Here is a 17,197-nt window from a genome sequence, read left to right as displayed (position 1 = left end):
ACTGTATTACATGAAGGTTGTTTTTAATAGTGTGGCTGCTCTTTGTGTCTTCAAAGACCACTCTGGTTGTTAATTCTAACAAAAATTTCACAATGGCAGGTCATAAATTGTGTTTTCTATTTTACTGAAAACACGACGGCATGAAGATAGTTTGATACTCGTGCCATCTGACGATTTACAAACATAAATGTGTCATTATGTACATATTGTGAAGTTATGTAAATAGATAAATTAAGGATACACACATATAAACACAAATGTGTATTTTCTTTTAATATATGCAATTTCCCATTTTAATGTATGAAAAAGTTTTCCTATAAATCCCACACATTTCTAAAAATTTTTTTGAAATGTGTATACTGACCAAATATGATTTACTCACAATTCACCACTGAATAAATGATTAGTAGCATTTCTGTTGGCTAATACCTCAGTTTCAATGTTCTATTTGTAAATCATGGGCCTTAATGAAACTTTTAAAATAAAGAAATATAGAAATTCCTTTTGATATTTTCCAGAAATATTTTGTCAATTTTTTTATTTTATTTTCCTTTTAAAAATCTATTTAATGAAATACTGCTTTAGTTAATGTTTTACATTCTAATTGAAAAATATAAAGTGGCCGGGCGTTGTGGCTCATGTCTGTAATCCCAGCACTTTGGGAGACCGAGGCAGGCGAATCATGAGGTCAGGAGATCAAGACCATCCTGGCCAACATAGTGAAACTCCGTCTCTACTAAAATACAAAAATTAGGCGTGGTGGCGCATGCCCGTAATCCCAGCTATGCAGGAGGCTGAAGCAGGAGAATCCCTTGAACCAGGGAGTCGGAGGTTGCAGTGAGCCGAGATCATGCCGCAGCACTCCAGTCTGGTGACAGAGTGAGACTCTGTCTCAAAAATAAATAAATAAATAAATAAATAAATAAATAAATAAATATAAAGTTATTTGGTTTTATCTTCTTTAAGTTTAAATAGTAAAAGTGAACATTTAAAGAGCACAAATGACAATCAAGTGTGTTAAATCAATAGTTTGGGTATTGTAGAAATACAGAAATCAACTGCCCTTACCTCCAATAGACTTTAAATTTAGAACGTCAAATATTCTAAGTAGGACAAGTACATATGATAGTAACAAAAAATTTTAAGGAATATTAATTCCATTTAAAAATCGTATCTCAAAAATAGCCATTATGGTCTATTTTATTATTATGAATATAGTTAAGAATTTTAAAAAATGAAATACTGTTTATTTGAAAGGATTAGAATTTTCTAGATGTAAAAAGATTGTATGAAGAAATCATGCTCTCACATTTTCTAGTCACTTATATTGGAAATAGAAGTACCAAAGGTCTAAATTAATAGTGATGTATAAATTCAAGTTTAAGTATCAGAATCACAATTAAAACGTGGTAATAAGTTCTAGATTAGCTGTATTATTTTACCTTCTTTTAAAAGCAGACAACTTTTAAGACTGCTTGATGACAGATAATAAAGAAGACCTTTGTTATATCACATTAGATCTATTTTAAATGCACACTGATTAGCATTTTAATGCCAAAGTTGATTATTAGTATTTCATATTAGAACCCTACCATGGTATGGAAGAGAAACAAATGGAATGATTTCCCTATTAACCATAAGGCAATGAGACAAGAGAGTATTGATGCTCAGTGATTTTTCTCTGACTTAAATCAGAATAACAAAAAGAAAGAACTGTAGAGGAAAACAGAACATAACAGAAGTTAAAAGACTTGATTATTGAACTTAAGCAGAGTTCTGTTTGAATCCTGGTTCTGCTCTGTTATGTGCAAGTTACTTAACCCATCTAAACCTCAGTTTCCTCATCTATAAAAAGAAAATAATTATACCTTCCTCTAGAGTTCCTGTGAAGTTTATTTATTTACTTATTTTTATTTTTAATTTGGGAGGTGTTTTTTGAGACAGGGTCTCATTCTGTTGCCCAGGCTGCAATGCAGTGGCATGATCATAGGCTCAAGTAATACTCCCACCTCAGACTCCCAAGTAGCTGGGACTACAAGCATGCATCACCATGCCCAGCTAATTTTATTATTATTATTTTTGATAGAGAGGAGTCTTTGTTATGTTGCCCAGGCTTGTCTCAAACTGCTGAGCTCAAATGATCCTCCTGCCTTGGCCTCCCAAAGTGTTAGGATTACAGGCATAAACCGCTGTGCCCAGCCCCTGTGAAGTTTATTAAAAAGTGCAACTGTCTATGAAATTTCTTAGTGTTGTACCCTAGAGCACAATTTGCAATAAACAGTGGCCATTTCTAGTATTCTGCTTTTTAGTACTGATGAGTAGTTCCCTTGTCTGTTGTGAGGCACCATGAGAATGTTTAAAATCTCATAACATAAAACCAAGACTAGCAAATGTTTCTTAAATGTAAAATAAGAGAATATTAGCTATATATGATTTGAATCAACTTTTTACTCCAGGGAATATAGATTTTGTTTGTTTGTTTGTTTTTGGTTTGTTTGTGTTTTCCTCTTTACAATAAAGGTGTTGTTTCTGAGCAGGAATTAGTTTAGCATTGTCATACACTGCAGACCAGGCACCCCGTTGGGTAGTGTGCTGCGTCCTCTGCTGGATATTTCACATCTTATACGGCTTCAACGGTTCCACGCCTCATGTACAAAGAATTAAATAAATTAGGTCCATTGCATTGACTTTTGAAATGAAAAGGTAATGCCTTTACATCTGATAAGACCAATTGAACCAATTGACTACCATAAATTAACAGAAACCCAAATTTATATTTGATGTGTTTAGACTAGAAGTGTTTGGAGGAGGCCAACACTTTACGGTAAAGTAATACCGTAATTTGTAATACGGTATTACAAATGTACAGTAAACATTCGTTTTTACGTATGTTACAGATTTGCCGCAAACTAAATGGTATTCGTTTCACCTGTTGTAAAAGCGCCAAAGACAGGACATCGATGTCAGTGACACTTGAACAATGCTCAATCTTGAGAGATGAGCACCAGTTACACAAGGACTTCTTTATCCGAGCGCTGGATTGCATGAGAAGGTATCTCACATGTTTTACAAGGTTTTTTTTTTTTTTCGTCTAAGGTCATTTTGGGTTGTTTTGTTTTTTTTCAAAATACATATTTTATTGAAGGACTAAATATTTCAGTACTTTACTGTATTTTCATGGCTTATAGCTTATGACATGAGAGAGAGATAATTTTCTCTACCTCTATAATATTTTTATCTCTATCTGTATTCCCCTACTCATTTTAGGCTACTTTTCTAAACTTTCCATTTTCAGAAAATGTGACTGTGTACACATTTGATGACATGCATGATTATATATGATATTATATATTTTGTTAGCTGACTGGCTGAAGTTAAGGGGCCCCGAAAATGTCATATATAACACTGTAAGACAAATTTTCATGATGCATAAGTATTTATGAGAACTTGCACAATGAAACTAACTCATTATCCAAACAAAATCTTTCCAAATTACAACTAATAGGTGATATTCCCATGGCCCACGGAGTCTCTGGGACAGTAACGTCCTTTCTAAAGTTATTTTCACATCACTCATCATAAAGATGGGATGACACTGATACTTTAAAATAGAGAATTAATATGGTTACTCTGCCGACATTTAAAATGCTATGCCTGAAGTCACGTTTCTTGATTCATTTCCACAGTAATTAAATCTAAACTCTAAGCCATAATGGGAAGGAAAAAGTGCTTCATTCACAGTGTCTATCAGCAAGGACACATGTTAATTAAAAAGTTAAATGAAATTGTCTCTTTGCTGCAAAGCCTAGCTCAGAAGCACACTAGGAAGTGTGGGACAGGCTCTGGGTTCCCAGAAAGGAATATCATGTGATTCACTGGAGAGGGCTGCTTCTTATCTAGCCTGCCATTAGCTACCAGTTTTCTTTTAACTGCTGCAGTCTTTCATTGGCGACATTGACGTTTGCTTGTGCTCGTTCTATGCCTCTATGTTTTCTCACTAACGAGAGGTTTCTGAAGTCCTGTATTTCATCCCATTTCATGTCTCTTGGCATTTTCATTGTTCAGTGGAGCTCTATCATAATTTTTTGATAAATGTGTGAGGATGTCTTAAGAGTCCTGACGTGAACATCTCAGCCATATAAAACATGTTTGGTTGATATAAAAACTTCTTTCGAAAAATAATATCTCAGCACTAACAGGTAAAATAACAAATTCATGTATGAAACCTTCAAATCTGCAGAAAAATAAGACAAACGTCACTGTAGATGGAACAAAGGTGCTTGGTGAGAAACGCAGGAATGCATGATATTATAGGCCAGGTACACCATGGGACTAAACTGATTTAGGTAACAAATCTTCTGGAAGATGAAATTGCTGTCTGTTTATTTAAGATAGAAGAGGGAACCCTTAAATTAGAAATAAAATAATTCAAACAGGTAAATAAAGGCTATATGTATACTAGACATGTTATACTATAGAACAACATATTTTGGTATTGCCTATGATTGACATTATATATGCAATACATTTGCCCATGATACAGCATTTGTGATGATTCATTTTTGTGTTTTTAAGGTAAGGCACTAGAAATTTAATCTAAAACACTAAAGGCTTAACTTGAAATCCCTAGTATTCTGGTGATCTTCTTCTTTTGGTTTTGTGTGTATATGAGGACAGTGCCAGAGTGTGAGTGTGACCTGTATTTGTGTATATATGTATGCACGTATGTAAAAGAAAATAAGATGTGTTCTTTTCTTTAATAACTGCCTTCATTTCCCTCTGGGTATTTTGCCTCACAACACAGGATCATAGGTTTACAAGCTCTGGCAACACAGCAGAGTAGGTAAGAGCATGAGGCTTGGGAGCCAGCTAATTTGAATCCAGGCTATATGCCATTACCCATAGGCAAGTTAGTCTCTCACGACCTCTTAGTGCCTTAGGGCAAGTTACTCAACCTCTTGCTACCTCTCAGTTTCCTCATCTTTTAAAACAGACATGATAATAGTAGCTCCATTTTAGGAGCGTCTCGAGGATTAAATGAATTGATACATGTACAGGAATTAACAATGTTTGGCACATGGTAATCACTAAATAATGTTGGTTAAAAAAATAAAAAAAATCAAGGGCTGTGATGTTAATACTCTGATTTTCCATGTGCAGTATAATCTAGTTAATTATGATCCTTGTAGTTTTATGTTTGTGAATATTTTATGACATAAAGTTGGACTACAATAGCATATGTTGAAATAAAGTGTCCTGGCAGCTCTTGTAAATAAGGTTTCAAATGCAATATCTTCCCTATTTAAGAAAATCAGCTCTGTAAATAGCACTTTAAAAATGTGCAAGTGTTTGCAAATGCTGTGTTAATTATGGAAGCATCACAATCCCTGAATAGGTTTTTTATAAACATTTTTGATGCTAATATGTATTATATATCTAGAAATAATCATAAAATTTAAGATAAATTACCTTAGAAATTTCTTATCAATATTTTTATACATATAACTCTTAACAGATTTCCTACCCCACATGCAACAGTGGTTCATGAATAAACATTTCTCAAGTTACTGCTTAATGCTGATTGATTACCGGGGTCCCAAAACTCTGGGTTCTGACAATATTTTACAGTTACGTTTTTAGAGAGGAAGCAGATTTGCCTAGCTCCTCACTCTGCCATCTATCAAATCCCACCCTTCAGACAGTGGTTTTTAAATGAACTGTAACTTTTAAAAAATACGTATGTTTGATTGGTGTGTTAAAAGGTGGAAGGACGGGAAGGGAGTGAGGGATGAGAAACTACCTGTTGGGTACAATGTACACTATTCAGGTGGTGTTTACACTGAAAGCCCAGACTTCAGCACTATGCAGTATGTCCATGTAACAAAGATGCATCTGTACCCCCTAAATCTATTTTTAAAAGTATATCAAGATGTAGTTTAAGTTATCATCATCGTGGGTTCAATTTTATAAAAAAATAACATGTCCTATACTGAAACAAAATACATATGTTTAGACCCCCACATGGATTATAATTGAGAAGATCTGAGATGGGTCCCAGAATTTAATTTTTTAAGAACTTTATGGACATTCTGGGGAACAAACTCTGGATTTTTAAAAATCAGTGTTTTAAGGGGCTTTGATTTGTATGTTTTTGAATTTACTGCAACTTTTAATTTTATTTAATATCAGTTGCAGTTTATTTTACCTTTGAATTATTCCAATCACCTTCCAGGCTATTTTATCTGGATTTCTTAAAAATTCACCAAGTTTCCTTCATCGTAAAAATTCAAGGGAAAAATAAAGTTCACCAAGGTTATCATATCACTCTTTATTTAGTTTTATTTTTTCCATAGCTATATTAATTATTTTCTGTTGTATATGCTTATCTCTGTAGCAGTTTCAAATTATTTATGATGAGTAAAGGTATATAAAGGAAAGTAAATAAAGCTCCATCTGGTTCTTATTCAGAAATCCCCACAGGAGAAGCAGCTCTCTGAAGGTAGAGACTTTTGTTTCTTTTTGTTCACTACTATATTTCCAGTACCGAAAACAGTACCCAGTGAACACAGTATCATTTTTTTCTCAATAAATATACAATAAAGGAATACATGAATGACACGGGTTTCTAAAAGTTTCGGGTCCTATGTATTAGGTGGTATTGTGCATACATAGGCATTTTAAATTAAGCATATGAAGTTATCACTTGATTGTCACATGTTGATAAGCACAAGTTGCAGAATATGAAAGAAAAGTCTTATTATCCTAATTCAAAAACAAATAGGCAATAAAGAAACCATTTCAGCTCACCACCTGAATCCACCCTTTGTACAATTGGCAAAAAATTCAGACTTCCTTTTTTCTACATATCCAGTATTACTTTCAGCTGCACACTCCTGATGGACTTTTGAGTACCATCTGTTTGATGAAATGGCATAAATGCCTCTTCAGAATAGAAGATTAACACAAGGTGTCTGGGTGATCTGACTCTGTAAGGCTCTCTTAGTGGTTGACTATATCATTAAGACCAAAATAGTGATTCTTAACCCTCATTGACCATCATTAATCTAGAAAACTATTTTAACAAAAAATAATTGTATAGGGACATTTAATGCCTCTATAAAGTAAATTAAAACAAAAATACCATTGTACTGTTTTTTTCCTTAACAAGAACTCTAGGATGATGGCTATACAAAGTAATAATGTGACACCATAGTTCTCAATTGTCTTTTGTTTTATACTACATTACTTTCTCAATCTGTCATGGCTCCTTAAAATTAGGATAGTTAATATGCTGTTAGTAGGAAGACTCAGGGTAAGTTTCAGCATATACTTATGTATCACCCTTGCAATACAGGGCTTTAGTCATTCTATTTCAGTAAATATTTAATTTATAAGAGACTTAAAAGGCCCATTGGCCTTATTGAGTTTCATTTATTAAATGTCATATTCTCAACTGTTGCACCTGTAATTTATCTGTTGGGGGAGCATAATTTATGAAGTATTCTGCTTTATAAGTAAATGACTCTTAACCAATTGATGTCTGTAAAAGATGTGTTTGTATGACTTCTTCCCTTGTAGGGTTCACTTTTAAGTAATGTAGTTCAATTGTTGAAATAGAAAAGTTTCTTCCTTCTGTCTTTAGTCTTGTTTCCACTTGAGCTTATTTTTTTCTTTGTTTTTGATTGTACTCGGAGAAGAGCTGCTATTATTTCATATTATATCCTATTTCAAATATTAAAGAGAATTATAAGCATTGTAAACATAGGTAATTGAAGTTTGCAGCTATTTTTTGACTACTTGAAAGAGATGCGTTTGTAGGGAACATCGTAATTGGGAACAGTTTTTCCGCGAATGCTAAGTATTGTCTCCTCCCTTGAGAGTTTCAGTGGTGTGTTTGCTACATTACTTTAGTCAGTATTTGCAGCAAATAACAGGAGTAAGCTGAGAAAGAGTCACCTTCAACTCAGGGTTATTAATAAAAACATGAAAATTGACCTTATTTGGGATGTTTTTACTTCAGTTGAAGGTGAGTTAAAAGATACTGCAAAGAATGTGTACATCCTTAGAAATCATGTTAAAGCAAGTAGCTTTTAATAAGCCATCCACTAGAAACCCCAGAAGAGAACTAACCTTCCTGGGGAAATCAAAGAATGGCCTACAAAGGACTTCCAACTTCCTGGGCAAAATGTATGTGCTGATTTTAGTGGATCTTCTTCCTATATTCATGCCTGACAAGGTTGTCATAGTATTCTGTTGACAGAAAAATAATGATTTTGAGGTCTATTTCTTTCCCTTAATTTCTTTTGTTGATAGGGTTGTTTTCCAGTTGTAGCAACTTGAGACCCTGTGAGCGTGGAGGCCATAGTCCAGAGCAGCCATCAGCTTTATACACACCTTTCCAAGTCAACCACTTCTTTCAACTCCCAAAATTATTAACTAAGTGCCTAGACGTAGAAGGATGTGAAACATGTTTTCACTTAAAATCAAATACAATATAAATGAATCTAACTGAAGCAAATACATTTAACTTCTGCCACAAATACAGGTTTTTAAATCCAGGAAGACCTGGAGTTAATTCCTTATTCTAACACTAATTATCTATGTAGTGGTAGACACATTAATTAATCTCAAGGCCTCAGTTTCCTAATGTGTAAAGGTAAGATGATGCTCCATCGCCCTCTTTTGAGTGTTGTGATAAATGAGATCACTTACTTACAGTCTCTGCACCCAGTGGGCGTGAAGTGTTCTGCTGAGAAATGTTACCCTTGCTCTCTACACTCTCCCCATTTCTATCTACCCTGCTTGTTCTTCCTTATCCCATTTTTCTCTAAAAGTGCATCCTTGGATATTGCTAAAATGGGGGAGTTCTCCTAGTCTTCGAGGTCTTAGGAAAAATGTCCCAGGATTAACATTTGCTTTCTAAAAGCCTTAAATTTTCTCTCAGTGACAGTGGCCTACAGGGTTTGGAAATCTTGCTAGAGCCCTAGCTATAGCATCAGGGAATCTAGAAGCAGCTAAGCTTAGAGCTGGGGTTAGTGCATATCTGAGGCCCCCAGAGAGCAGCACTCAGCACTCAGTTTGTGGAACTGGTGAATGTCTAACTCCTGAATTCCCACAGCTTTTATTGGCGAGTTAGGATATCCTGTAAAATGTGTCAGCAGACCCACCTCTGGAGGTGAGTTGGGAAAATAGATCATTAATAGAAATATGTGGTCATCATTTTCATAGTCAAAAGTGAACATCTTTTGTATATCTACTGTGGCAGAGTACCATGCTATACAAACGGAGAAACGCATTTGAAATCATAACAGCTGCTAATAGTCAATGAGGACTTACTATGCACTAAGAATAACACTAAGCATCCTGTATGGGGAAACTGCTAATTCCCGCAAGAACAGAATCAGATAAATGAGTCCAAAGTGTAGGAAGCATTCATTATTAAGCAGTTCAGGGGATAAAAAGAATCACTGTGGCCAGGAGGTGTCCTGGAGGAGGTAGAACCCGAACTGTGTCTTGAGGATGCAGACAATTTAGGTAAGTTGCCAGGAGTTAGGAAAATCTGTATTAGGGTTATCTAAGTGGATAAGAGTAGTGCTTATTCACTTATCACACTCGTCAAGTGGTTTTGCTTACATAAATGTTGTAATGTGTGCCACGTTGAACAACTTATTTTCTTCAGCTGATATCAAGTTTTTGAGATCGGTGTTTATTTATTTTATATCTAGTTATCTTCTTTTAAACTTGTGTAATACTCACTTGAATAAATGGACCACAATTTTTCTAGTGCCCAAAATATCTGATGTTTTGCCATTACCAACAATACTGTAATAGACATTCTCCCATGTATATCCATGTATATAAACCCATAAGTAGAATGGGTGGTAAGGCGTTTGTATTTTTAATTTTGCTAGATGCTGCCAGATTGCTTTTCCAAATAGCTATGCTAATTTATAAGCCACAAGCCATGCACATGTGCTCCCATGTCTCCACACATCCCAACACTTGTACTGTAAGAGTTTTTAATCATGTGATGGATGGAAAGTGCTATCTTTGTTTAAGTTATACTTTCTCAGTAACACAAAATAAGATTAAATATCTGTCTAAATATTGATTGACCATCCAGATTCTCACTCATCTCATCTTCAATGCTTCACACAGTGGAGTTTTGCACATAATTGCAAATTAGGAAAGGTTTCCAGCGTTTATAAATAAACCACTGGCCTATTGTGTTTAAGTTACATTTAGAAGACACTGTTTCAGGAGTGGTGTGATTTTTTTAAAATATGCTTTATTTGTATTGTTTAAATGAAAGCACAGTGGAATAAGACAGGCGCATCTCTTGGGTTTGGACAGAGAATGCATCATGCTATGACGGGAGCCTCTGACATGATGTGAGGCTTTTTAGCAGGAAAGGGGACAGGGCTCCACTTTAGACAAGGGAAACACACTTCCAGCTGAGAAACAAAAACCTATAGTTGATTAGGGAGATGATTGATGCCTTTGCACTTGGAAAATGAGATGTAGCAAGAACTAGTCCAGGAAAAGGCCTCATTTTCACTAAAGAAGACTGAGATTCAGGCAGCCCAAACCTGAATGATCTATGGAGAGCAGTTATGCCAAAACCTAGAGTCTGTTTATGCCCCTGGGAGGTTGAGACAAGAGAATCAAGGAAGTAATTTTCATTTCACCACCTAATGATTTTTTCTACAAACACCAGCTGCCTTGTCCTAGCCAATGATATCCATGAATTCATATACTCAATGTGCCTGTTATGTTTGTCCTCACATACAAAGAAATCCAAAACTATTAATTCAATGAATTATCAGTATACGGTCTAAAACTTCTTGTCTTCCATCAGAACGCTTGCTATACTCTGGTAAAAACTGTCATAAAGTGGTTTCAGCCCTTCTCCTAACTTGAATATTGGTTATAGTGCTCCAGACACCTGTTCAAGAGAACAAATTGGATGGCTTCACAAGCCAATTTCTAAAGAAAACTGGACTAGGAGGCAACTGTGTTTAGGAAAAAGCACCCAAATGTTGCAAGCTTTTCTCCTGATCAGAAGACCACAGATGACAGAGAAGTTCAAATGCTGGGCATCATATACTAATGCGCAAAGGATAATGGTCTAAAGTCCTGTGAGCAAAGATGCATTATGCATAATTACACCCCATTCTCTTTCATTTAGTGAACATATCAAAACTCATATGAGTGTGAATGACATCATTATGGGGATCAAAACTGTAATTTATAAAGCATATCATTTGCAAAATTGGTATTTTATTAGTAACAAATCACATGTGATATCTCTCAAATATCACAGCATTATTTGGGGGTAATCACTGCTCTGAATACCCTAAAATCTAACAATTAGGCCAGCTCAGCAAAGAGCAGGCTGCCCCTCTATGGCACATAAAGTGGTTAAAAGGAAGGACTTTTGAGTTAGACTGCCGATTTCTTCACTTCTTAGCAGTGGGAATGAAAGTCTAAGAGGCCTTAGGTTCTTTATCTGTAAAATGAAACAACATATACAAAGAAATTGGTAACTGGATATAGTTCACAGTAAGCAATTGGTAAAGTCAAACTGTTATATTATAGTGATAATTTCACCAGCATCCTCATCTAATAGGGTTGTCATGAGCGCTAGAAGAAACAATGATCACTGATGGAGTTAATATAGTACTTGTTACACAGTGAGGATTAGTAAATATTAAATGCTGTCATGGCTATTACTGATGTGCGGTGATGACTGTTATTACTGTTATTATTGCTTCTTTGTCATAGCAGATTCCTGCCACATTGTTTTTACTAAACTGTGAATGGCTGTGATGTCCTCAAACTATATTGAGGAAAGTTTAAAAAAAAAAAAAGTCAGTTCCATTATTCATATCATCTGTTGCATTGGTTCTCAGAGAGTGATTCCAGCATCAGCATCATCCAAGAATTTGTTAGAAATGCACATTCTCAGGCCCTTCCAAGAACTACTTGACCAGAAACTCTACAAGTGGGGCCCAGCAATCAGTGTTTTAATGAGCTCACCAGGTCATTCTGATGTGCACTGAAGTTTGATAACCACTTGCCTAGTGTAAGGATATTGATACATTTTTAACATCTTTTTGAGATACAATTCACATGTACTTACTAGACTATAACAACCACCCATTTAAAGTGTACAGTGTAGACGGTGGGTCATGAGACTCTTCCCAGAGCAGGTCGTGCTCTACGCTCTTGGGGGAAAGGAATGCTAATATCATGAAGCTTCTGTAAAAATCCAAGGGAACTGGGTTCATAGAGCTTCCATATAGCTGAACGCATGGAGGTTCCTAGAGGGCGGTGCACCCAGGGAGCGCATGGAAGCTCAGTATCCCTTCCCTCATACCTCGCCCCACACATCTCTTCATCTGTATTATTTGTAATAACTTTATAATAAACCAGTAAACATATTAAAGGGTACAGTGTTTTACCCTTTTTACAGTAGTTTTAGTATGCTGACAGATTTGTATACCAATCACTACAATAATTTTAGTACCTGTTTGGCACTCCTAAATGAAACCCCATTTCCATTACCAGTGTCTTCCCAAATGCCATCCCCCCAGCCCTTGGGTACCACTAGGTTTGCCTCATCTGGACATTTCATATAAATAGATTTATACAATTTGTGGTCTTTTGTGAATGCTCTCTTTCGTTTAGCATAATATTTTCCAGGTGCATCCATGTTGTCAGACATTTTTAATTCCTCTGTAAAGTTCCCTCTTTGTGAGTATTCTGTGCAGTCATTCCCAGAGCATTAACATTCGGCTAATGAATGATTCCCCACAACAAAACAGGTGCACATGTGCATATGTGTTTGTCTGGGGTGGGGCGATGTGTGATTGTATGTGTACAGGTGGGCTTTACTTTTGTAGTTTCCTTTTTGTAGAGACTACTAAAAAGCTCAGGGCCAATTTTGTGATTCATCTACTTCAAATGTACAACATTCTTTAATAGGCTTTCACTGTGTGTGTTTGTGTGTGTGTGTGTGTGTTGGCCTCATTCTTAGCTCCATTTTATGACATTACTCTTGCATTTACTGTTTCTTTCTCACTTTTTATTCCTGATATCTTACTGAATTTGATGTATTCAGGTAAACTGCCTTAAATTCTTTTTGGAATAAGGCAGGGTGTAAATACTTAAATAAAAACAAAATCACATAAACTATTCACTATATCCTATACTAAAAAGACTCTTCCTAAATTTACTCTTAGTAACCTTCAATACAAGCTGAAAATACTAAATTTTTTCAAACTGCAAAATGTCTGTTTTCTCACATCTGAATTTATGTGTTTTCAAAATGGTGTCTGTTTTCTCAACTATTTGAGAAACTAATGCCATTATATTTATTATATGCTTTAGAGTTTTCAAATCACCTTGACTGTTCTTTTGTTTTTGAAAATAGAAATACAATAGATGTCATCTTTTGTTCAGTTTTGTTTCACAATTTAATTTTATAACATAAATTCACAGAATTTTATAACACCATTAGTTTTATTTGATTTTGTGATAAAGATTTTTTCTATTGAGGAAAATAGACTAGAACAAAAGTGAGAAAAAGACATATTAGAGCTGTCAAGATATATTATTTTTGCCAGAAAATAAAGGGGAAAATGCCTTCCACTTCGCAAGAATGAACCAATTTTACAGCAGCTCCTCTTGAAATAGATTTATTGAAAACTCCTAGTATCTGTAGTCGCCATTAAAAAAAAAAAAACCTTTCATATAACAAAAATCTCATATGCATATGTGCAAGGTACATATTGTTAAGTATTACTTGGTCATAAAGTTAAATGGCAACCGAGACCACTGCGTAGCCCTACCATGGATTCAGCTTGACCACATGAGAAACACATGGTTGACAGACTGTGGAAGCCCACACTCCAACAAGCATTTGATGAGTTTCATCTTTTTTTTCTTCTGTGGTTTGACTACATACATACAATTTTATTGTGTATGTTAATAACGTAAAAGCTGCTAATGTATCGTGTGGTTTCTGAACAGAGAATCGAGCTGACTTTTAATACACTGAATAATAAAAGATGTGATGTTTCAGAAGAAAATAGATTATGTGATTACATATAACTTTGCCTTACAACAGTGTTGTAGCAAGGATTTAGTCTTGAAGGTTGAGTTATTATAGTACATAGACATTGTACATAATTAGAAATTAATTCTAAATCATGGGGCATTTGGGGTTGAAATAAGTCTATTTTCAGAAAATTATATATTTGATATTCATGTAGTCAGTTATAACCTTCCATTATGCAATCCTTAAAGTTAGTTTATAAATTACAATTTCATCACAGAGGTTATGATTTCAGACCATAATGGAAAGTGGAAACTCTGTTGCATTTCTATTTATGGCAAGGTAAAAGAAAGTCACGTTTCTTTGCCGTATGCTTTATTTAGTTTTATCATAAATATGTATATGTGTATTTTGCTATCTTTGCCCACATCCCCTGAATAACAAAAGTATACTAATAACCTTGGCCTAGTGCTAAGATGAAAAGAAGATGAAAAATATCCCATTTTTTAAAAAGCCTTAGGGATTTTAGGATGTCAGCACACTAGTACTAGGGAAAATAAATTTATATGTGTATATTTTTAAAATTTTGAGCTCAATTTTAAATTTAGTAGTTGCCCTTTGAATATCCTTATCTCCAACTAAATGTTAAAATGGTATTAGCATGTTTTGTCAATACGTTTCTGAACACATTTTCTTCTGGAGTTTGAAAAGGAAGCAAAATTTCAATTTCATTTATCACAATCAAGGAAAAAACAAACTAAAAGAGTCTTGGAAGAATCTGGACTTATGTGTGTGGAGGACTAGAAGAGAAAAAGAAGCTTTTTAATTCATTTAGAGTCTGACGAGGTAAAAGCATGTGCGAACTTCCCTCTCTAATTCTCATGGCTTGGGCTCCTGTGCAGGGTAGATAGTATGCGTCTTCAGACAGGCAGGGCATTCTCTTCCCTACAAAGGTAAGCTTTGCATTCAGGCAGATCATCTGGACTATTTCCACCAGCAGTTAAGAAAGAAAGTAGCTACAAGGTAAGTAGTCAGCACTCCTCATAGATATTGACTTCTCCTCTAAGGAAAATGCTCGGCAATCTGATATTTTTGCCACATCCCTGAAAAAAATAAATGTTGAATCAGCATTCTTACATATAAAAGAAGGCTTTTGCATCTTTATCCTTGTAAAGCTTTATGTCCCCATTGGCACCAATAAATCTAAATTAAAGGTTCAGTATTTCAACGTTAGACAAAAATTATACTGAAGTGCCTACAAAAGTGTAGTTAACGTATTTCTCCGTTTCTCTCAGAATATGTACCTGAGGTCTATAGATATGTGTTTCTGTTGGATCAGTGTTGAAAGGCAAACTAGATACCTTCTGATCCAAAACTTTGCAGTATCTTATGTTAAGGAGTGTATTCATCTAATAAAGTTTTTTTTATTTTTTTATTTTAATTTTTGTTTTATTTTTTTGGTGGTAGGGGACGGAGTCTTGCTGGGTCACCCAGGCTGGAGTGCAGTGGCGCAATCTCAACTACAACCTCTGCCTCCCAGGTTCAAGCAATTCTCCTGCCTCAGCCTCCCGAGTAGCTGGGACTACAGCTACGCACCACCACGCCCAGCTAATTTTTGTATTTTTAGGAGAGACGGGGTTTCACCATGTTGGCCAGGATGGTCTTGATCTCTTGAGCTCAGGTGATCTGCCCGCCTCGGCCTCCCAAAGTACTGGGATTACAGGCATGATCCACCATATCCAGCCTAATGAAGTAATTATTTTTTAATCTGGATATTGTTCTTAACTCTATACCAGTCCTTCAGTTGAGTTTTCTGGTAGGTTTTTCAATTGAAGACTCTGCACCTTGAACCTAATGTGAAAGCTCTGTGATTCTCCCTGGTATGATGGTGTGATGGTGTGGTGCTGTGATGATGGTGTGATGGTATAATAGTGTGATGGCAGGCAAGAATAGACAGACTGGATGCCATAGGATGTTCCCTTTATGCACCTGAGCTGATTCCACTGCAAGAAGATATGCTTCTCTGAGCAACAGTGATAATTTATACAGAATTACTAGAGCAAGGTTAGATCTCTGTGTTTGAGGAAATAGTCTAACTAACGCTATCTCAGATAATCACTTTTGTTTGACAAAATGAATTTAGCATACTTGCAAGACTTGTGATCCAAATAAAGTAACTGAAATTGAAAAGTAAATTGGAATGAATTTTTTCATATTACTTTTACTTGCTTTGGAGACCAAAGTTACAGATATATATATATATATATATATGTGTGTGTGTGTGCGTGTGTGTGTATGTATATATGTACATATATACATTTATATATAACATTTTATATTTTATATATTTATCATGCTATTCATTGTATTTAGTACATAAAATATATAAAAATTATTTAAATGCTTTTTGCTTAAATCTAATTTGATCACGTTTATAAACCTCATTTTCATTCAAATGACCCAATTGTTGTGACTCCTGAGATATATGTGTATTCGTATGCTATCTTTTCAGCCACTAAATTTAATATTAATTTTAAAATTCCAACATTTGTGTATCTCATTAAAATAAATTGAGAAAAGAATAGGTATAAATTAATTTTTCCCAAATATGTCAGACTATATACTTTGCTTTTTATTGTCATGGGGTAGTGAAACATCACAAGTTTTTGGTAACAGAATAAAATGTTTATTTACACATTAATTGTTATTCTCTTAAAAGTCAATTTTCAAACTCCTTCCATTTCTATGTACCCATACCTTTTTTTTGCTAATGGTATTTTAAGACTGCAGCATTTGGAAAGGACCTTAGAGATTACCTAGTGACCCTGCCAAGTAAGGCAGGGATTCTTTTTACAACATCCCTGACAGATTGTCAGCTAACCTTTACTTGCACATGTACAATAGCAGGGAGTTTGTCACTTTGGGTATCAACCCATTCCATTTTTGGACAGCTATGTGATTTATAAAACTTATCTTCTTGTTAAGCTGAAATCTGTTACCCCATGACTTCCGATTATTGATCCATTCACCTGCCTGGATCAACCATCACCTTCCTTAGGTCAGCCTGTCAAATATTGGAATATGGTTTCTGTGTTCTGCTTAATTTTTAAAATCCCTTTAAGATGTGAAAGTCGGTCC

General features: G+C 35.0%; 1 protein-coding gene across 8 annotated transcripts in view; it reads left to right on the top strand.

Moving 5' to 3' along the window:
* INPP4B (inositol polyphosphate-4-phosphatase type II B) overlaps positions 1-17,197 on the top strand; it is an 813,118-nt gene that overhangs the window by 754,502 nt on the left and 41,419 nt on the right. For all 8 annotated transcript variants that reach the window (XM_001091644.5, XM_015139258.3, XM_028848782.2 and 5 more), the window contains one exon: positions 2,898-3,052. In XM_001091644.5, the coding sequence (XP_001091644.5) occupies positions 2,898-3,052 (155 nt within the window). The remainder of the gene's footprint in view (positions 1-2,897; positions 3,053-17,197) is intronic.

The sequence above is a fragment of the Macaca mulatta genome, chromosome 5 (genome assembly GCF_049350105.2).
Source record: "Macaca mulatta isolate MMU2019108-1 chromosome 5, T2T-MMU8v2.0, whole genome shotgun sequence".
In the NCBI taxonomy this organism is placed as follows: Eukaryota; Metazoa; Chordata; class Mammalia; order Primates; family Cercopithecidae; genus Macaca; species Macaca mulatta.
The sequence above is the reverse complement of the archived record's forward strand: the minus strand, read 5'-3'. Positions and strand labels throughout refer to the sequence as shown.